The 22,805-nt window shown below is 41.9% G+C and overlaps 2 protein-coding genes across 2 annotated transcripts in view; both read right to left on the minus strand.

The window, feature by feature from the left end:
- Window positions 1-758, minus strand: part of LOC114269965 (formin-like protein 20) — a 43,146-nt gene extending 42,388 nt beyond the window's left edge. The window contains exon 1 of the mRNA XM_082908141.1: window positions 139-758. Within this exon, the coding sequence (XP_082764267.1) occupies window positions 139-211 (73 nt within the window). The 5' untranslated portion in view covers window positions 212-758. The remainder of the gene's footprint in view (window positions 1-138) is intronic.
- Window positions 759-7,673: 6,915 nt separating this feature from the next.
- On the minus strand, window positions 7,674-15,003 carry LOC145812748 (uncharacterized). Its single transcript, XM_082907888.1, has 2 exons — window positions 14,591-15,003; window positions 7,674-14,504 (listed from the first exon to the last, which is right to left on the minus strand). Exons 1-2 carry the CDS (start codon window positions 14,994-14,996, stop codon window positions 13,339-13,341), a joined length of 1,572 nt encoding a protein of 523 aa, XP_082764014.1. The 5' UTR covers window positions 14,997-15,003; the 3' UTR covers window positions 7,674-13,338.
- Between the last annotated feature and the right edge of the window lie 7,802 nt (window positions 15,004-22,805).

Below are 22,805 nucleotides of genomic sequence, written 5' to 3' on the forward strand. Positions count from 1 at the left end.
ACAAATACATTAAAAAAATAACATAATTCAGAAATTAAACGACTTGAAACCCCACCAAGAAAAAAATAAAAATAAAAATAAAAGAGGAAAGAAAACCCTAATTTGAAGTATGAGCTGAATGAGCAAGGAAGAACGAACCGTAGACGCGTTCGGAAATCTCGAGAAGACGATCAGGCGGCTTCCGATAGAAGAACCTTCTGAACAGCGCCATTATCTAATGGCGCTGTTGCTCCTCCGATTGGATCCAAAACGATGTTTGATTCAACGATAAGCCTCCATGCAGATCAAACGAACCAAATTCAATCGCAGAAACCAATTGATCAACGAAATTGAGAAACAGAGAGCAATAAGAATCGACCAAATTCAGAATTGGGAATAGAAATTGAATCGCAAGAGGTGGATTGGAATTCTAGAGAGAGAAGGAGTAGAGAGGAAGGAAGAGTGAGAGTGATGAGGGTTGATGATGAGGGTTTTTGGAGAAAAAGGGTGTGAAATGAATGAATGAATGAATGATTTCATTCCATTGTTTTTTAGCAAATCAAAAGCAATCACATGGAGAGAGAGAGAGAGAGAGAGAGAGAGAGAGCAAAGAGGGGACTGAAAAGGTGAAGAAGAATTCACTGAGACCCTCCTTTCCTTTCCCTTCGCTTCGACGGCTTTTCTCCCCACAAGGCCTCTCCCTCTCTCTCTCTCTTTTTCTCTCTGTTTCTGTTTGTGTCTGTAACTTGGTGGTGGGTTGGATGAATGTCCTGGTGTATGTACACGTGGGCAAGGTGACAGAGATTACATTACAAACAGACAGATGACGAAGAGAGGGTCTTTGTCTGTTTGTTCCGTAACCCCAAAAAGGCACGTGATCCCTCGGGAAAATTATCGGAAATGCACATGTTCATATTTTTCCATTAATTGTCCTTCATTATATTTTTTCATCTTTTTTAAGGGATTTTTATTAATAAGTCCAATTTAGAAGTGTTTTAATTCAAGAAGTTCATGAAGAAATTTTTTAAGCCATTTAGTTCCATATATGTATAGTTTTATTCCATAAAGTCCATTTTCTTGATTTTACACTATTTTCTTGGACACTTATGCCCTTATATTTAATTTTGATATCCTTATAAATATTTTTTCAACGATTAGCAATTTAATGATGTGAACATTCATATTTTAAAATTCACATTTGTAGGAATGTAAATTGGCCCGTGGGCGGCCCGAAACCCTCCCGCGAGCCAGGGCGGGCCCGGCCCATTGACAAAGTGAATATTCACATTGACATGTTAAAATTCATATTAATAGGAGTGTAAAATTGGCCACCGTCCCGTGATGGCGCGAAACCAGCCCGCGGCCCATGGGCGGCCCGGGGCGGGCCCGGTCCGGCCCGTTGACAATGTGAATATTCACATTGACATGTTAACATTCACATTGATAAAAGTATAAAATTGAGTCGCGGCCCATGGGCAGCCAAAAGCCCGCCCGCAGCCCAAGGCGGGCCCGGCCCAGCCCGTTGACAATGTGAATATTCACATTGACATATTAACATTCACATTGATAGGAGTGTAAAATTAGCCCGCGCCTCGTAGCTGCCCGAAACCCGCCCACGGCTGGTGGGCGGGCCCGACCCGGCCTGTTGACAATGTGAATGTTCACATTGACATGTTAACATTCACATTGATAAGAGTATAAAACTAGATAGCAGCCCAGGGGGGACCCGACTCGGCCCGGCCCGTTGACAATGTGAATATTCACATTAACATGTTAACATTCACATTAATAGGAGTGTAAAATTGGCCCCCGTCCCGTGGCCGCGCGAAACCCGCCCGCGGCCCATGGGCTGCCCGGGGCGGGCCTGGTCCGGCCCGTTGACAATGTGAATATTCACATTGACATGTTAACATTCACATTAATAAGAGTATAAAATTGGCCCGCAGCCCATGGACGGCCAAAAGCCCGCCCGCGGCCCGGGGCGGGCCCGGCTCGACTCGTTGACAATGTGAATATTCACATTGACATGTTAACATTCACATTGATAATAGTGTAAAATTGGCCCGCAGCCCGTGGGCAGCCCGAAGCCCGACCGCAGCCAGAGGCGGGCTTGGCCCGACCCGTGACAATGTGAATATTCACATTGACATGTTAACATGCACATTGATAGGAGTGTAAAATTACCCCGCGTCCCGTGGCTGCCCGAATCCCGTCCACGGCCCGTGGGCGGCCCGTGGCGGGTCCGGTCCGGCCTGTTGACAATGTGAATATTCACATTGACATGTTAACATTCACATTGATAAGAGTGTACAATTGGCCCGTGACCCGTGGGCAGCCCAAAGCCCGACCTCGGGCCAGGGCGGGCCCGGCCCGTTGGCAATGTGAATATTCACATTGACATGTTAACATTCACATTGATAGGAGTGTAAAATTGGCCCGCAGCTCGTGGGCGGCCCGAAGCCCGATCGCAGCCCAAGACGGGCTTGGCCCTACCCGTGACAATGTGAATATTCACATTGAGATGTTAACATTAACATTGATAGGAGTGTAAAACTTGTCCGCTGCCCGAAACTCGTTCGCGGCCCGGGGTAGGCTTGGACCCAAACCCGGGCCGGCCCGGGCCGCCCACAGGCTTCGGGCCGCCTATGGGACGCGAGTCAATTTTACACTCTTATCAATGTGAATGTTAATATGTCAATGTGAATATTCACATTGTCAACAGGCCGGGCCGGGCCCGCCTCGGGCCGGCCACGGGCCGTGGGCGTGTTTCGAACAGCCACGGGACACGGGCTAATGTTACACTCTTATCAATGTGAATGTTAACATGTCAATGTGAATATTCACGTTGTCAACGGGCCGGGCTCGCGTCGGCCCGAGGCCGGGCTTCGGGCTGCCCACGGGTCACAGGCTAATTTTACACTCTTATCAATGTTAATGTTAATATGTCAATGTGAATATTCACATTGTCAACGAGCCGAGCTGGGCCCGCCCTGGGCAGCCGGCGGGCTTCGGGCCGCCCACGGGCCACGGGCCAATTTTACACTCCTATCAATGTGAATGTTAATATGTCAATGTGAATATTCACATTGTCAACGGGCCAGACCGGGCTCGCCCCGGGCCGCCCATGGGACGCGAGTCAATTCTACACTCTTATCAATGTGAATGTTAATATGTCAATGTGAATATTCACATTGTCAACAAGCTGGGTCGGGCCCGTCCCGGGCCGCCCACGGGCCGTGGGCTAGTTTCGGGCAGCCACGGGGCGCGGGCTAATTTTATACTCTTATCAATGTGAATGTTAACATGTCAATGTGAATATTTGCATTATCAACAGGTTGGGCCGGGCCCGTCCAGGGCAGCCCACGAGCTGCAGGCGGGTTTCGGGCCGGCCACAGGCCGCGGGCTAATTTTACACTCCTATTAATGTGAATGTTAACATGTCAATGTGAATATTCACATTGTCAACAGGCCGGGCCGGGCCCATCCCGACCCGGGCCTGGGCTTCGGGCTGCCCACAGATCATGGGCCAATTTTACACTCTTATCAATGTTAATGTTAATGTTAATATGTCAATATGAATATTCATATTGTGAACGGGCCGGCCCGGGCCCGCCCCGGGCGATGGGCTTGTTTCTGGCCGCCCATGAGCCACAGGCCAATTTTACACTCCTATCAATATGAATGTTAACTTGTCAATGTGAATATTCATATTATCAACGGGCCGGGTCGGGCCTATTTTTTTAGCTTGTGGGCCGGTCTGGCCCGACTCGAATTTTTCCGGGCACCCACGAGGATCGACATGAGCCGGGCCCCTACACATTGACAATATAAACATTTATATTGACGGTGTGAACATTCACATTAAAGGTATTTTGGTAATTATGTCACCCATAGGATTTATTGAAACATAAGAAAATAATGTGAACTAAATGGAACATAAGTAGATGAAAAGGGTATTTTGGCCTTCTTATCTCAAATTGGACCTAATGGAATAGTCAAAAAGAATATGGGTTGGATGGAATAAAGCTCTTAGAAAATGGATTTATCAAAAAAGCTCCCCTTTTTCAATCGTACAACATAAAATTATAGGTCTTGTTTAGTTTGATTTTGAGAGAGTAATTTTAGAAAAAAAAAAATTTTATTTTATTTGATTTAATGATTTTAGAAAAAAAAATTTAAATCACTTTTTTTTTTTTATACATCAATCAATCACTTTTTCTTTCTCCTTTCTCCTTCTCAATAATTTTTTCTCTCACATATATCTACTCAACTATAATAAAATATCAAATCATCTCAAACTCTCGTACTCTAAAACTATTTCGAAAATATACAACCAAATAAATTAAGAAAATTTCTAAACTTTCTCCTCAAATTTTTTTTGAAAATCTATCTCCCAAAATCAAACCAAACACACCCATAATATCTCACATTTTCTATCAACAGGGATGAAATTATGAAAAGATTATAGAGGCTATAGTTTTCATTAATTATCATTCATCATATTCTTTCATCTTCCACAACCACTCAACATAAATTATAGGGCTTGTTTGGCTTACTTTTGGGAGAGTTATTTTTGAAATTTTTTTTTGAAATTTTGTTTGGTTTGTGGTTTTTTCTCAAAAAAATTTCAAAATCATTTTTTTTCTCTCACACATCAATCAATCACTTTTTCTCTCTCTCCTATCTCCTTTTCAACCACTTTTTCTCTTACATATATATACTCAATTACAACAAAACATCAAATTATCTGTTGGCTACATATTTTGTAAAAGCCAGTTACAGTTCGACACGTGGCATAGTAAGGGTAATAAAGGAAGGTTATTCAAGCCTTTAATCCTGATCGTACACGTGACAATAAACATTGGTCCTCACATGATCCGAGTAACACTAGATCAAATAAACGGGATGCAAGATGACGTGTCTTCAAACGGTTACTCATATTCAAATCTAAGTACAAGAGGGAAGCTCAACTGCCAGTAATGGCGTAATGGAGCTACTTGTAAGGAAGCATGACCAGCGATCATGGAGGAGCAGTTCGACAGTTCGAAGTGCAGTTCGAAGGTCATCACTGACGAGTATAAATAGCAGGGTAGCCCCCAGAAAGAGGGACAGACTCAGACCATACAAACCAGTCATTTACTTCATATATTTTCTTTCCAGTCATTTACATTTCCAGTCCTTAAATACCTGTTCTTTAAATACCTGCACTTTAAATACTCGCACTGCACTTCGATTCATAGGAGTAGCTTCAAGTAGATTCAAGTAGATTGCTGTTGTAAACCTCTCCGAGGCTGAGTTCGGACCGTTGTAAGTGTTCATTTTTATGAAATACTTCAATTGTTCTTCATATTACTGTTATTTCTCTTAATTTCTCCTAAGTCAAGCCACCAGTAAAAGTCCTCTTCATTGAGGCTGAAAAGAACTAAAACACAATCGTCTGATAATTGGTTGGCAATTATAATTTCTGTAAGGACTGATTGATCCTTGCTGGCACGCTCACATTCACAAAAATACCCTTCGAAAAGCCAAAAAGCCAACATATATTTTTGGCACGCCCAGTGGGACTTAATTAAAAATGGCTAGAAGAAGACGACAAGGAGAAAATGAACGCTTCGAAGAAGGCGTGGAAGGAGAGGTAGAAATACCAAATCCAGAGGATAATGTGGTAACACATCCTGTGGAAACTCCTATATTGTCAGAACCCATGGTCGAGCAGACCAGTACTTCTGGACAAGAACCATATGTTCATATTATTGGACAAAACCAAGGAATTGGACCGTCCACTATGCCAACAAATCCATGGGATGGTTTAGTGAATGCCATGGGACAACAACTAATGAACACAATGGAAAGGTGGGCAACATCCTTTTTGGATCGAATGAATAACCACCAACCAACAAACACAAGACAAACGGAGGAAGTTGTAAATGTCCCCCAACAAAGATTGGCTAGAGAAAAACAGCCTATGCAAGTTAATGGTCAAACTAGTACCCAAAACTTTGAAAGACCATCACCTCAGTCTTGGTATGAACCCATTTCAAGGCCTATAGCAGGCCAAAATACCTCAGCACTTAATAATGAAGCCACACAAGTTGGTGGATCTGGCCAAGTACAAGAAATTGGTGTAAGAATGGTTACAAATCCTATGTTCGAAGCCATACCTGGCACAAGAGGGTACACCAATCCCTTATTCGAATTTACACCCGGGGGGTTGGAGGGTTTTCCTACAAATGGTAGAGACACGACACCTGTCCCAGCACCTGTTGCAGGTCCTTTCGCAGGTCATGCTCAAAGAGGTTACCCATACCCTCAACAGCAACCTGCACCGCAAGGACAACCAGCCCCAAATTTACCACCTTATGGACCAAGAGGACCACAAGCACAAGTTTATCCACCAAATCCTGTGTTTGCTCCTCCAGTAGTGGTTCAGCAGGCACAAAATATGGTCCCTAGAGACCAGATTGTTGATATTGTTAGGGAGATATGTGGACCAATGGCTCGGGGGGTCCAGACTCCTATATACAGAAAACCATACCCAGAATGGGTAGATAGGGTACATGAATACCCAAGGGGATTCAGGATACCAGATTTTACCCTTTTTTATGGGACTGGAAATCAATCAACGATAGAACATATTGCTAGATTTGCTGCTCAATGCGGTGAATTCACTAACCATGATTATATGAAATTGAGATTATTTCCAAATTCCCTAACGGGAGGAGCATTTGTATGGTACATCAACCTTACACCTGGCTCCATTCAAAATTGGCAACAAATGGAAGAGGCATTTCATGCCCAATTCTTCCAATCAGAACCAGAAGTATCTATGGCAGATTTGGCTAGGTTGAGTCAAAGGCCTGAAGAAAAGGCTACTCAGTTTATTGCCAGATTTAAAAGGGCTCGAAATAAATGTAGAGTCATCCTGCCAGAGCCAGAATTCGTCAGATTGGCTCAAAATGGTTTAGAATTCAGGCTTCGAAAGAAGTTTGATTCAACTGAATTCAGAGATTTGGTCGAACTGACCTATAAGGTGTCTCGATATGAAACATTATTAGAAGAGGAACAAGATCGAAATAATGCATCATATAAGACATATTATAGAGATCCTAATTATGAAATAGATGCAGCAGAGATTGTAGGCAAAGAACCTGTAATCTGTGAAGCATTAATTCGTAAGGATACAACTATAGACCAGCAGTTTAAAAAGAAAGACTTTCACAGAAAATACTCTTTCGATTTAACAAAAGCAGATGACATCTTTGATCATTTGCTCGCGGCTAATTTCCTTAAGTTGCCTAAAGGAGTAAAACTACCATCTCCGGATGAACTGAAAGGAAAAGTATACTGTAAATGGCATAATTCTTGGTCTCACTCGACTAAAAACTGCATTGTTTTTCGAGACAGGATCCAAGAACAGATTCGGAAAGGAAGTTTGAAGTTCTCAGCTAAAACAGAAAAAGCCATGGGAATTGACAGTGATCCCTTTCCAGAAGTTGGAGAGGCAGCAGCCAATGTCATTACATCAGATTTCCAGAACTTGTCCTTGACAGAATTGGAGGAAGTCAATGTGCAGATGCATGTTGCTAATCAAACCAACGTCAAGAAGAATACTAGAAGACTACCAGTTATTGAACAAGGTTCCTCACACCAGATGGAATGTTCTGATGAAGAGTCACTGGATGATGATTCTTTAGAAGCAGCAGTGATGCAGAGAATGTGCCCCAGGTGCAGACTCAGTTACAAGTGGTTGAAGGGGCTTCCAACTGATGGGAAGCAATACTACAGGGATGTTCAGAGACGTCCTAAATCAACCAATGCTTACAACAAAAGGCCGTATCCGGCTAGTGATAGGCAGAGACCACCAGTGGTTGAGCCTGTGGTAAACAGAATGCATGACAAAGGCAAGGAACTCTTGCATGAATCCAGACCACATAACTATTATAGAATGCAGAGTAGCCATTCTGAAAGAAAGCTGGAGAGGAGTTCAGTCCATGGAATCAAAGCCAGAGATTGGCTCCCTAGATCAGTTTCACGCAGGTCAGAAAATGGTCACCCTTATCGAAGGTCTGAACCAGATTCAAAACATGAGGACAAAACCAAGCACTTACCTTCACGGCCAGTTTCGAAGATGGCTTCGAAGGTGGAAAAAGGCAGGTCAGCTTCTGAATCAGTAAGCTCATGGGTACCTGGGGTCCCGGATTGGTTTGTAATGCAAAACAAACCTAGGGAGGTACGGGCTTATGGAGATACTGTAAACCAAGGCAGGATGATCAAGCCTCCTATGGTGGCTCCGAACAACTGGGTACTGCTTAAACACCCAAAGACGAGGGAACCCGACATGATCCCAGTCATCTCAAGATCACAGAGGAGAAAAATTCAGCGCAGGTACACCCAGTACCAAAAGGATCTGAAGGAAGGTGGAGAAAATTCTTCATCAGTCAAAACGGAAGGGAGGAAGAACCTAAAATCAGACCATGCTCCAAAGCCAGTTCCACAGAGCACAGTGGTTTGCAGCCGAGAACAGTTGGCCAAGGTTCATTCTGAACTGAAAACCAGAGAAAAGGCCAGTTTGGTAGGGTTGGAGAAAGCTCTGATGGAAACAGATAGTGAGACTGAAGAAGAGATTAGCGTGAGTCAGAAGAAAGAAGTTGTGGAGGAAGAGATGTTTGAAGCCTTCATGGCTGAGCAAACGTTTCTGACTAAAGAGCCAGTTGAAAAAAATCCTTCGAAGGGATCAGTTAGTGATGAAATACCAGAATGCATCATGCAGGATGTTTCTGAGGGAGTCAACCAAAGTAACCAAGAGGGGAAACAAGTACAGCCAGCCATCCAGTTTGGCTCGTTTCCCCCAGTATCAGTAAACATGGTGCACATATTGCCACAAGAATTTCAAGCTGGAGATGAGAATCAAGAGGGGCAGGAAGCTGACCCAGTTCAGATCTCCAGTGAAGATTCACAAGCAAGTATGGTGCAAGATAACTTCGAAATGGTCATCCCGATGGAAGATGGATATGAGAGTGAAGAGGTGGTAAGCATCAATCTATCATATCCATTTGAGTACCCCTCGGATTCGATGACACAGCACGTCAGGCCCTTGTACATCAAAGCTTTCTTTGATGGGGTACAGCTGAACCGAGTCCTAGTAGACAATGGGGCAGCAGTGAACCTTCTCCCGAAATCTTCTTTGAAGAAACTAGGGAAAAAGAATCCCAGGTTGATACCAACCAGCACAACCATTGCTGGATTTGCTGGAGATAAACAAATGGCTCAGGGGATTCTACCCATTAATTTAAGTGTGGGAACCAGGGATTGTATGACAGCATTTTTCGTAATCGACAGTAATGCTAAATACAATGCTTTGCTTGGAAGGGACTGGATCCACACTAACAAGTGTGTGCCTTCTTCTTTACATCAGAAAATCATGATGGCCTTGGGCAATGGAGAGACAGAGGAGATCGACGCAGATCCTCAACCCTTCATAGCCTGTGCAGACTTTGCGGAGGCTAAATTGTATATTGAGGGAGTGACACCTCTCAGTATACTGTTGAAAGATGACAATTCAGCCGAAGTGACGGCTGATGAAGAGGTGACACACCTGAAGCACTTAGTCCAAAAAAGTGCTGGTGAAGAGGTTGTCCTTAGAGATGACAATGATGCCTGGTTATAGGCAAAGAGAGGAATCACCAGAAGCCAAGTCCTTGGCTTTGATCAAGTTTTCAGCATTGGACATAAAAGCAATAGTCCAGAAAGTTCAGGAGCAAGAGAGAGAGGCCATGATAATTGGCTGCAAACAGCAGCAGCAACAGGCTAGAGTCTTGACTCTTGGTAAGTACTGTGCCTTGGACATTGAAACAAAAGTCCAAGAAATACAGGAAGAGGAAGCCTTGTGGACAGATTTTGTCTATGAGGAGGAGGGCAGAGATATTGAACTGAAGAACTTAGGGGCAGAACCAAGCTCGAAGATCACTTCAAAGGCAGCAGAAACTAGAGGGAGTTCTCATGCACAAGATCCTTTAGAAGAAGTAAATCTAGGGGAAGGTTCTGTACAACAGCCCACTTATGTAAGTGCTTGTTTGAATGATCTGGACAGAAACCAGCTTTTGGTTGTTCTGAAGAAATACAAAGATTGCTTTGCATGGTCTTATAATGAACTACCAGGATTGGACAGGTCATTAGTGGAACATAGGCTCCCTATGAAGCCTAATTTCAGGCCCTATAAGCAGAGACCAAGAAGGATGAGTCCAGAAGTAATTCAGAAGGTCAAGGAAGAGATCCTTAGACTCCTCAAGGCAGGTTTTATTAGAACAGCCAGGTATGTTGAGTGGCTATCTAATATTGTGCCTGTAGTCAAGAAGAATGGCAAAATGAGGGTATGTATCGATTTCAGAAATTTAAATCTAGCAACTCCCAAAGATGAGTACCCTATGCCTATAGTGGACTTGCTGGTAGATAGTTCAGCAGGTCACCAAGTCTTGTCAATGATGGATGGGCATTCCGGCTACAACCAAATATGCATTGCAGAGGAAGATATCCACAAGACAGCGTTCAGATGTCCTGGGAATATTGGCACCTTTGAGTGGGTTAAAATGCCATTTGGTCTAAAGAATGCTGGAGCTACATACCAAAGAGCCATGAACACTATCTTTCATGATCTTATTGGAGGATATCTGGAATGTTATATTGATGATATTGTAGTTAAATCCCAATCCATGAAAGAGCACCTGTTTCACTTAGAAGCAGCTTTTGAAAGGATGAGGAAGTTCAAGTTAAAGCTCAATCCTCTTAAATGTGCTTTTGGGGTATCATCTGGAAATTTCTTGGGCTATGTTGTTCACAAGAAAGGAATACAGATTGATCAGAATAAAGCCAAAGCAATCATCGAAGCCAAACCCCCATCAAGTAAGAAAGAATTACAAAGGTTCCTTGGGCAGGTTAACTTTCTTCGAAGGTTCATTTCTAACACTGCAGGGAAAACTAAAATATTTTCTTCCTTGTTAAGGCTGAAAGATGAAGAGGAATTTGTGTGGACAGCAGAGCATCAGATTGCTTTCGAAGGTATCAAGGCCTATTTGGCTAAACCTCCAGTGCTGATGCCACCAAAGGGGAACAAGCCCTTGAAGTTATACATAGCTGCAGCAGAGGATTCATTGGGAGCTTTCTTAGCCCAAGATAATGAAGAAGGCAAGGAGCAAGCTATTTATTACCTTAGTAGGTTTTTAAGTTCGTGTGAATGTAAATACTCAGCTGTTGAAAAGCTGTGTCTTGCTTTGTATTTTGCTGCAATAAAATTAAGATATTATCTTTTGCCTACAACTGTCTTGGTAATTGCAACCACAGATTTGGTTAAATATATGTTATCTAGACCAATGTTGAGGGGAAGAATTGGCAAATGGATACTTGCCTTATCAGAATTTCATCTAGAATATGTCCCTCAAAGGGCAGTAAAAGGGCAGGTTTTAGCCAATTTCTTGGCAGACCATCCATCTCAAACTGAGAACCAGGAGATCATGGAACTTGGTATGACCAGTGTTGAGCCATGGCAAATGTGGTTCGATGGGTCGAAAGCAAATGGGTTAATTGGAATTGGTATTGTAATCAAGTCTCCACAGGGGACAGAAACTACCCATGGTTTTAGAGTGGATGAAGCTACCTGTTCCAATAACCAGGCTGAATATGAAGCCTTAATTGTGGGACTAGAGATTCTTATTGGATTACAAGTACATGCAGTTGACATATTTGGGGATTCTCAATTGGTGATTAACCAAGTGAAAGGAATTTTCAAGTGTCAAAGCATAAGTATCTTGCCATATTATGTTGTTGCATTACATTTGCTTTCTCAGTTTCAAATAGCAAATGTAACCCATGTTCCAAGATTCTTGAACAATAGAGCCAATGATGTGGCTCAAAAGGCTTCGAACTTCAAGAGAAGGGATAATACCCAAAGGGACATAAGCCAAACAACATATCAGAGATTAATTCAACCTTTGAATAAAAGGAATGTGATCTTGGAAGTCAATCATAATGACTTACAAGAACAAGATTGGAGGCATCCAATAATGCAGTACTTGGCTGGTCCATCTTCGAAGGCCAGTAGAAAAGTTAAATTGCAGTCTATGCAATATATGATATATGGTAATGCTCTCTACAAAAGGGGGGGAGATGGCTTATTGTTGGAATGTCTAGGCCCTAAAGAAGCATTAACAGCCATGGCTGAGGTTCATGAAGGCATCTGTGGTGCTCATCAACCTGGTGTAAAAATGAGATGGTTGCTTCGAAGGCATTCCTATTATTGGCCAACCATTCTTAAAGACTGCATAGAATATGCAAAGGGGTGTCAGGCATGTCAAAAGCATGGCACAATAAGGCACGTGCCCATAACTGACCTACATGCAGTAGTAAAGCCTTGGCCATTCAGAGGGTGGGCCATGGATATGATGGGAAAAATACACCCACCTTCTTCGAAACATCATTGTTTCATTCTAGTGGCTACTGACTACTTCACTAAATGGGTCGAAGCTAAGCCATACAAGGCTGTAGACCAAACAGAGGTTATTGGTTTTATTAAAGATTTGATCCATAGATTTGGAATCCCGCAAACCATAACAGTTGATAATGGAACTGTGTTTGATGGGAAGATGGTGAAGGCTTTTGCGGCAGAATTTGGAATTAGCCTTGTTAATTCCACACCCTATTATGCACAAGCTAATGGTCAAGCTGAGTCATCCAATAAGTCCTTGAAAAAAGGAATACAAAAGGTTGTGGATGACAATCCCAGGGATTGGCATAACCTATTGTTGGATGTTCTGTGGGCATATAGAACCTCACCGAGGTCAAGCACAGGGGTCACTCCTTATGCCTTGGTGTATGGACATGACGCAGTCTTACCAGTGGAGATTAATGTCAAATCTTTGAGAGTAAGATGTCAAGATCAATTGAATCCTGAACAATACCATCAAAGTATGTGCTTAGAATTAGAAGGCATAGATGAAGCCAGAATTTTGGCATTAAATAGCATTCTTTTCCAAAAGAAGAAAGCAGCCGAGAATTATAATAAGAAAGTCAAACACATTGGCTTTGATGAAGGTGATTTGGTATGGAAGACAATACTCCCAATTGGGATTAAAAGCCATAAGTTTGGCAAATGGTCACCTAATTGGGAAGGTCCATATCAAATTCATAGGGTTCTGCCTTTCGGAGCATACCATTTAAGAAATTTGAATGGTTATGTACATCCCAAAAAGATTAATGGCAGATATCTAAAACCTTATTTTCCAACTGTTTGGGAGACACAAGGGATAGAGTAAACACCATATGCAAAAACACAAAGCTTGTTCAAATTATATTCAAAATAGTGTGCTTTCATAAAGAATCAAGTACATTATGCCACAAGTTGGCCCAAAAATCATTACAATGCTTTAATTGTTTTTGTACAATAGCTTTCCTATTACTAAGGGAAGGAAATAATTGAATAGCTGCAGCCATGTTTTCTTTTCGATCAGCCAGTCCTTGATTGGTGATGTGCAATTTCTTATCAGTTCGAACCAAGGCTTGGTTTACTGCAGCTAACTCCTCTTCGAGCTGAGCTTTCTTCTCCAGAAGTTGGACTCGAAAGTGGGAGGCAGAAGAGTGTTGTTCTTTCAGAGTTGATACTTCAGTATGCACCTGAGAAACAAAACTCTGGTCCTTAACCAGCTTATCATCCGCAGCTTTAGCAGCATGGCAAATGTTGAGATAGAAATCAATAGTAGCTGCAGCCTGAGATAGATGACTTGAAACACTCATGGCAGACTGCTCAGCAATGTTACAGCATTGAAGGAACCCGTTCCTGATGATAGGCCTTTGTAGAGCCTCGAAGGGGATCCTCGAAAAGGAAGTCAACAGTTGCAAGCATGTGTCCAAATCTACTAAAGGTACAAAAGGCTTGTTGCTGGAGGAAGGAGAACTCTCGAAGATTTCCAAAAGGGAGTTAGCCAAGGCTAATGGCTCAGCTTCAGTAGTAGAAGTAGGAGAGGTAGAAGGAATGTCAAAAAGACTAGCTAGTCTTTCTTCAAAAATGTCTACCTCATCCCTTGACATGAAGGGCATAGAGAGTGTTGTGGTGGAAGACACAAAGGGCTGCATAGGGATGGGAGAAACAGATGGAGCATCTTTGGCAGCCTCTATGGTCTTGGCCACTAGCAAATCAAGTGAGGAAGGGCTGGAAGTAGGCATTGGTGATGAGTCATGAATTGGAAAATTATCGGCATCCCCTGAAGGAGAATCAACTGCCATGCGAGATGAAGTAGCAGTAGGAGGAAGAGTGAGGATCGAAGAAACAAACTGAGGCAGATCAAGAGTCAAGAAAGGGAGGTATGGCTCTAAGCCAAGGAAAAGAGATGCAGGGATACTCGGCCTCGGTAAAGACGTATCGAATATAGGCTTAGGAAGTGGGAGCGTGATTTGAATGGTTTTCACGCGTTGCATCTGATCAACTTCGACTGAAATTGGGGAAGTTTCCGTTGGGAAGATTAATGCAGTGGTCGTTGCTGTAAAAAGAAGAAAATGTGAGGTAATGTCAAGTCTTAGTCTTGAAAAGTCGACAAGAAAAGAATAAAGGCATGCAGAAACTTACTTGTCCCAAGGAATTGTTGCTGCTGCCTCTCCTCAGCTCTTTCAAGAACAACTATGGCTTTGGGATATTCTTGTTCTACAACCTCATGGATGGGATCTTCAAACGAGCTGGTAGCTAGAACAGTGATCTTCCTCCTCTTTTTTATTACTTGAGCAATTGTCTCGGAATCAGAATCTTCGGTAAAATCGGAAGGAGAAACGGTAATTTTTCTTCTCCTTTTCCTTTGAGTTGGAATCATTCGCTCCTCCATTGTCTTCTCGACCTTTTTAGGTTGGGGTCCAGACTCTTCAAAAGTGAGCTTCTCCTCTTCTTCCCTAGCGGCTATCCCCTCTTGAGCCAATTGAGGGTCTCTTTTGTTTCTTTTCAAGGGAGACTCCTGTTCTTGATCATTTTCTTCTTCCTCCATCTCTGGAAGTTCAGTTTTTTCCCTTTCTAGCTCAAAGAGTCTCTTCTTCTTTTGTTGTTGACCACCTTCATAAAAGAAGGATTAGAGATAAGATAGCAAGCATTATATGAAGAGGTTAGAGAAAAGGAGAAAGGGGTACATACTTCGAGTGACCCTGGGAGGAATTGAAGCAGCAGAAGTAAACTGAGTTGTAGCAGTTACTGTAATTGGAATAGTGGAAGAAATGACAGTCTCAGCTTCTTTGGGCTTGGGCACATCCAGCACCTCCAATAGGTTTTGAGAGGAGATGGCCAAATAAACTTCCATGTTGCTCACCCACCAATTTTGATATCTCTTCAATGCAGTACCATGAGGGGAGAAAGGGATGAACTCAAAACTGGCCAAATCATCCATAAACTTGAAGGTTGCCTCTTCTAATCTCGATTTTCGAACCTTCAAATCCCTCTTAGTAAGACTCAGATTGGTGTTGCTGCAAAGAGGTATTGGAACTCCTTGTGTGAGGCCAAATTGTCTAGCAAATTGAGCAGGACAATAAGGCTCAGCTATGCATTTATAGGCTCTGGGGTTGGTGGTCCCAATAAACAGTTCCCTAGGGATCAGTAGGGAAGCCCACATATCTTTATGAATAGGCAAAGCACAGAGCCTATCACTAAGGAAGTGATTTAACCAGGTTGGACCTATGCTAGCTTCGAAGGGACGGAAACGATGATCAGGAAGAGCAGCTGGTAGTTGATGAAAGAAGGAGAAATAAAAGGCAAAAGTAGCTGGATAAAGTGAAGCATTGGCCAGTTTTATGCCATGAGTGAGGGAGTGTAGCCCAGAAAATTTAAGACATTTGGATTGTAGTTCAGAAAAATAGGCAAAGAGCCAAAGCTGAAGAATCCAAAATGGTCCCCCTTGATTGGCATCTAGGGGTTTCTCACAAAAGAGGGAACAAACTCTATATACATGACCCAGAATGTATGGGGCTAAGGCTATTCTTTTCTGCAAAACCAAGGCTTTGGCAAGAGGAGCAAATTCGAGCATGATTCTTTGGGAGGAGGTGCAGAAAAGAAATTTGCAAAGCCAATATAATAAAAAGGAAAAGAATTCCCTATCAGTTACTGGACCCATTCTTTTGTTCTCGACTCTAACAAAATCACTGTAAGATACATTAAGAGAGGGGAGGGAGAAAGGGACTACTAAGTCAGGAAAATCTGGTGTGATGGGGGTACCAATGGGGGATACTCCTAATAGGTGGCAAATATCAAGAACAGTGGGAGCCATCATCCCACACCTAAACTGAAAGAAATTGAAAATAGGGTTCCAGAAACATAAAGCAGCGGGGATTAGAAAAGGGTCTTCTGGGATAGTTACCCTAGATAGTCGAAGAGCATCAAGAAGGCAGAGTTCTTGAAGGTCCAATGTCCTAGCAGGGACAACTCGGTCGTACCATTCTTGCCACTCTGGTCTCATCGTGGGCCAGCATCGGTGAGGACGATTGACTTTCCAGCCTTGCCAGTCGAGACCACCTTCATACAGAAGGCATTGATTCTCCAAGCGAGGATATAGGGCGGGAAGCTCGGAAGGGATCTCCTTGAAAATAGGTCCTAGCACGTACTCTCGCTGCACATGGCGACGAGGGATAAAGAAACGCCCATCGATAACACTTTTCTCATCACCCTTGTATTTCTCACATTCAGCATCAATAAGCCGCTTCAAAGCCACAGATGAGCTTACGCGCTCTATGGTCGGAACTTTTGATGGGGAAGAAGCCATTGATCGTGGGTTTTCGGAAAATATAGAAGGGAGTAGAGAGAAATGGAAATCCAAAGGGGATTTGAATGTGTAAGCAATTCCGGGGCACAGAGTGAAAAGGTTTTAAATAACTTTTGTGTGCGGGGATACATCTCGTAAGTCATTAAGTACTAAAACGTGCGAAAACAAGGAATCTCTTTCAACATCGATAATTTCTGGAGGGAAAAGCACATTGATGCCAGCTTCGAAGCCACATTTTTGCGCTAAAATTTCAAACAAAAACGGCTTCGAAATGCAGGAGCCGACTTCGAAGCATACTGCATGCTTAAAAATGTCTGAATATTCAAAGTATTGGTCTACTTCAAAAAATCTAAAGACCTGTTCGAAGTGATAACATTCGAAGCAAGCCCTAGAACTCTTTAAGGAAAAAAGGGCATTGTTCGGAACATCCAAACCAGTTATTGGTTTGAGCAAGAAGGAATTACCATAGTTTGCCCTTCGAAGCCAAAAGAGATCAGTTTCAAATTGATTGGCTATATCAACTATGACCATATATTGGTTACAGTTAATATAAAGTCATTAAAATCAAAGTACTAAAATGATATCTGCCAGAATTGTCAATTTTACTCCATGAATTGGAAGAAGACATGATTGGTTCTTTTAGTACTTCATTAAACAGTTGATTCGAAGTATGAAATTGTTCAATTCAAAGTTATGAGTTAGCTTTTAGAGATAAAAGGAAACAGAGTCAAACAGTGTTAAGTACAGAAAGACTTTGTTTATTACATTAAGTAACTCTATCTCGGTACAAATTCAAGCTCATAAAAATAAGGAATAGAATAAATAACAAGGTCATGAAATTTTGTCCAGCAATGGTCAATAAATTTCTGTTCTTTCTTTATTATTTCTTCTATTTCTTCTAAAGTCGATTGCATAAGCTGATGAGCCCTCACTTCATAATAGAGTTCTTCAGCCTTTGCTTCGAAGGCCTCTTCCCTCGATTTTTGTTCCAAGTCATCCATAACCAAACCATCCCAGTACGTAGAATCTTTATTCCTGAAGTCATCGAGCTCTTCGATGAGATTCTCTGCTTCATATTGGGCATGAATTCGGAGAGATAAAAGTTCATCCAGATTTTGGATGGTGATCTTAGAATTCTGATGCCAGTAGAGGAGCACTGGGAGTTGGTCCAAAAACAAATGGAGCTCTGCTTGAGCAAGAGGGTTGAGGACATGACCCCTAGTGAGGATATCACAAGCCCATTGGAAATTCTTAAGAGGAATATCATCCTCAAGAACATTGAAGGGCAGGTGGGAGAAAGCCGCAAGCAAAAGTTGAGCTTGCTTTCGCTCGGCTGGAGAAGGGGGTGACGGAGGTTGGTAAGGTGGAAAGACTTTGTCCATTGGAAGGGCAAGTCTTAGTTTTTCTGTCCAGGAAAGGATGGGAGGAGGAGAAGGAGAAGATGATTCTGCTTCAGAAGACGAAGGGGAAGGAGCAGGTGTTTCTATCTCAGAGGATGCAGATGCAGAAGAAGGTGTGGATGCTTCTATTATGGGAGATGGCACGGGAACAGAAGGAGCAAAAGCATTAATATAGTCAAGCCAATCAGAAGAACAAATCTTCGCCTTTTTGGCTAAAAATGAAGGGGTATACCCTTGTGCTTCTTCTGAACGTTGGGCAGGATGCATTATCTTCGTAGGCATGGAAGAAGTATACCAAGCCACAAGCAGATTCTCCTCCAAGCTACGTCGAAGGTCAATGGGCGCGTAAGGGTAGACCACTGAGCTTCGAGCGTAGGAGGGAAACTCCAAAGGGTCAGTAAACTCAACAAAATGATGATTGATTCGCTCCCTTAGATCATAAGTCTCAGGAGAGGACCAGATTGTCCAGCCAGAAGCTCCAGAGGATGAAGAGGTCACAATTTCATCCCATGCAGAGGTCTGTGAAGAAGAGTTTCCTAGATCCATATTTTCAACTTGTCGAAGCAAAGGCTCGAGGGTAGTTCGGTCAGAATACAAAGGGAGCTTAGGGGAAGAATTCTTTGTATCTGTAAGTTTGTAAACCAAGGGATTAAAAGCAATGTGTTCATAGTCCAGAGGTTTATAATCTACAAAAGCCTCCATTACCTGAATATAGAAGGGCGGGTAAAGGTGGCTAATGAATGCGTGGAGGTTCTTTCGAGGGGGAACAACATCACTCAAAGGCTCTTCATATGCTTGATCAATAGAAAGGGAAGTTGATGCAGCCATAACCTGTTCGAATACTAAGGTATTGGGATGTTCGACGAGTTAATGTAGATGATCTCCAAATGGATGACGGTTGTATTTCCAGAATATGGACTTCATACACGTTCTGGAAGCGCGGGAAAATTGCAATCCACTAATATCACCAAGTATTGGGTATATTAGTGCGGGGGGTAATGTTGGCTACATATTTTGTAAAAGCCAGTTACAGTTCGACACGTGGCATAGTAAGGGTAATAAAGGAAGGTTATTCAAGCCTTTAATCCTGATCGTACACGTGACAATAAACATTGGTCCTCACATGATCCGAGTAACACTAGATCAAATAAACGGGATGCAAGATGACGTGTCTTCAAACGGTTACTCATATTCAAATCTAAGTACAAGAGGGAAGCTCAACTGCCAGTAATGGCGTAATGGAGCTACTTGTAAGGAAGCATGACCAGCGATCATGGAGGAGCAGTTCGACAGTTCGAAGTGCAGTTCGAAGGTCATCACTGACGAGTATAAATAGCAGGGTAGCCCCCAGAAAGAGGGACAGACTCAGACCATACAAACCAGTCATTTACTTCATATATTTTCTTTCCAGTCATTTACATTTCCAGTCCTTAAATACCTGTTCTTTAAATACCTGCACTTTAAATACTCGCACTGCACTTCGATTCATAGGAGTAGCTTCAAGTAGATTCAAGTAGATTGCTGTTGTAAACCTCTCCGAGGCTGAGTTCGGACCGTTGTAAGTGTTCATTTTTATGAAATACTTCAATTGTTCTTCATATTACTGTTATTTCTCTTAATTTCTCCTAAGTCAAGCCACCAGTAAAAGTCCTCTTCATTGAGGCTGAAAAGAACTAAAACACAATCGTCTGATAATTGGTTGGCAATTATAATTTCTGTAAGGACTGATTGATCCTTGCTGGCACGCTCACATTCACAAAAATACCCTTCGAAAAGCCAAAAAGCCAACATTATCCCAAACTTTCAAACTCCAAAATTATTTTCAAAATATACAACCAAACAAATTAAAAAAAATTCTAAACTCTCTCCCAAATTTTTTTTTTTTGAAAATCACTCTCTCAAAAATAAACGAAACACACCCATAATATCTCATATTTTCTATCAACATGAATGAAACTAGGAGAAGACTACGGGGCCATAGCCTTTGTTTCTATGAAAAATATTATTTGTTATAGAACTTTAAAAATATATATATCATTTTGTACATAAATGGCTCTCTAGTACAAAAATATATATATCTTATTATTTTCCTATCTTGTCTTTTTTTTTTTTTTGGTACTAAATTTTTTTCCTTCATCTTATTAGAAATTGCTTCTATAATATTTTAAAAAATATTCTATATATATATATATATATATAATTTATATATCATATTATACATACATGTATACTTGTGCACAGTGGCGGAGGCAGCCAAGGACGAGGGGGGTCACGTGCCCCCTGAATTTTGGGATTTTTTTTTTTTTTTTTTTTTGCAAATATAAAGAAAGTGGGTGATTATTGATTTAATGGTTAAGACTTGGCCTAATAATCTTGGGACCACCACTTTTTGTATTATGTCAAAGGTTAGGTGTGTACTCAAATTTTCTCCTCCCAAACACATATTAATGTGTATTAATTGGGCGTTGTTGTTGTTGTTTTGTTGCAAATGTAAAGAAAATATTTTAAATAAAAAAAATTACAAAAATATTATTAGAGTGAAATGTCAATAACATTTTAAAAATTATGAGAACAATTACGGTTGTTTGAATGAAAATGAAGAGACTTTTATAAACCACATCATCTATGAAAATTTTAGAAAATTTTTTGAATGTAACGGTGATGTCATTATTATTGACATGCAAGTATAACTAATCTCATTATAAAGATATGAAATTTATTAGATTGTTAGTTACATCTGACATGTGAGGTTCACTCTCTATGTGTTTATTTACTATTAGTTGGTGACATCATATACTAATGATGACGTAGTATTACCATTATATTGAATTTTTAATCAAATTTTGTATAATTTTTTTTTTATCATTATATAATTTATTTTAAGACTTATATCCATATTTTTCTATATTGTCCATGATACACTAGTTATAAATAACATTATTTTTTTTTGATGTTCCTCGAAATCAATCGTAAAAACTTGCGTTAAATATTTTTGTAAAATTTTTCAATAATATAATTAATAGGTGCCCTCTCTAATTTGATTTTCTGGCTCCGCCACTGCTTGTGCATATGGTGATTTTTTTTTTCGGCATCTTCAGTAATAAAATTCTAGTTTCGTCCTATCTATCAATCATAATATTATAAAACATCATGTAACCATACTCCCGAAATAGAAAAAGATGATTATCGATAAAACTGTGTAAATTATTATCTAATTCGTTAAAATTATTCAATTTGAGAGGGTAATTTTTGGGAAAGAATTGGGCCGAGCTGTGAGTTGGGCCTTGCGGCCCAAAGTGTGAAGGAATCGGTAAGAAGCCGTAATGTTATTTCGGCCCAGTAGAGGTATAGCTACTCCGGCCCAGGAGAAGTGAAGTTATTCCGGCCCAGGAGAGATGTGGTCACCCCGGTTCAAGAATGTGTAAAGCAACTCCGGTCCGGTGGCAGTTTGAAGTGAGTCCGGCCTTGCATTTAGTCCGGTCGTGACATATTATGGCTAGGTCGGTCAGAACTTGCTACTTGGAAGTTTGATCTAAACACACCATGGTCGAACAGGGGAAAACCGAGATAAAGAGTTGGAGGAGAAGACCGAGCTAAGGACAGTTCGGCCTTCTCTGTGGCTCTGCGTAGCCAAGCTTATTTCGGTCATATAGTAGTTCGGCCAAAGTGAAAACCATCCCACTTGGTTTAAGCAGTGGGGGAGGGTGTAAAAGGATAAGCATTATCCTTAGGAGTATGAATCCTAAGAGGACTCTGCATGGAGAAATAAAAGTCCTACTAGGATTGTGCCACTCGAAACCTATAAAAGCTCACAAGCACCATCTTGGAGGAGGTAATTGAACACAATTTTTTCTGAGAACATAGAGCTTTGTCTATTTGTCAAGTTTTCTGACTTAGGCATCGGAGAGGTTTCCGGCACACACCCGCCGGCTAGCTCACGTTTGTGTTTTCAGATAACAAAGCGACGTCGTACGGAGGAGCGTGGACTTGGTCAACAGGATTATACGAGGAGAATTATTTCCTCCCCGTACAATTGGCGTCGTCTGTGGGAACATACAGACAAGAACAAAAACCTCTTGACTAAGCTTCTCCTTTTTTCAATCAATGGCACACATTGAAGAACTACCGCAGTCCGCCGTTGATGGGCTAACTCCAGACGGGGGCGCAAGGCGAGAAGGATTACCCTCTGTCCCTCCTATGGCAGATCTGGAGCCCCAACAACATAACTCCAGGAGGAGTGGCAGGGGAAGGCTGAATAACAGCCCTCGTCACTCTCAAAGTCCTGACAGGCAAAGGAGGAGGATTGATCCTCAAGCCCTGGAAGATCGCGTGAAGGAGCAAGATGAACTAATTCGGAAGATGGCGGCAGACATGGAGGCTTTGAAACACCAGATGAAGACTAAAGATGTGGCGACAGGAGAGGGGCGCAAGCACAAGACGCCCCCTCGCCACTCAGAGAATCATAGTAGGAATACTACACCCTCCCAAGGAAGGAGCAGAAGCCTCAGGACAGGCGACACTCATTTCTTATCTTCCAGGACTCGTCACTCCAGGTCGGAGAAGACGAGATCCGAAAGATCATACACTGAAGGAAGCACGTATTGGCCTTCACATTCACACCAAACCAGATCTAGACAAACAGAGCTGCCCA

This window comes from Camellia sinensis, chromosome 15 (assembly GCF_055761805.1).
Source record: "Camellia sinensis isolate YWXY chromosome 15, ASM5576180v1, whole genome shotgun sequence".
Lineage (NCBI taxonomy): Eukaryota > Viridiplantae > Streptophyta > Magnoliopsida > Ericales > Theaceae > Camellia > Camellia sinensis.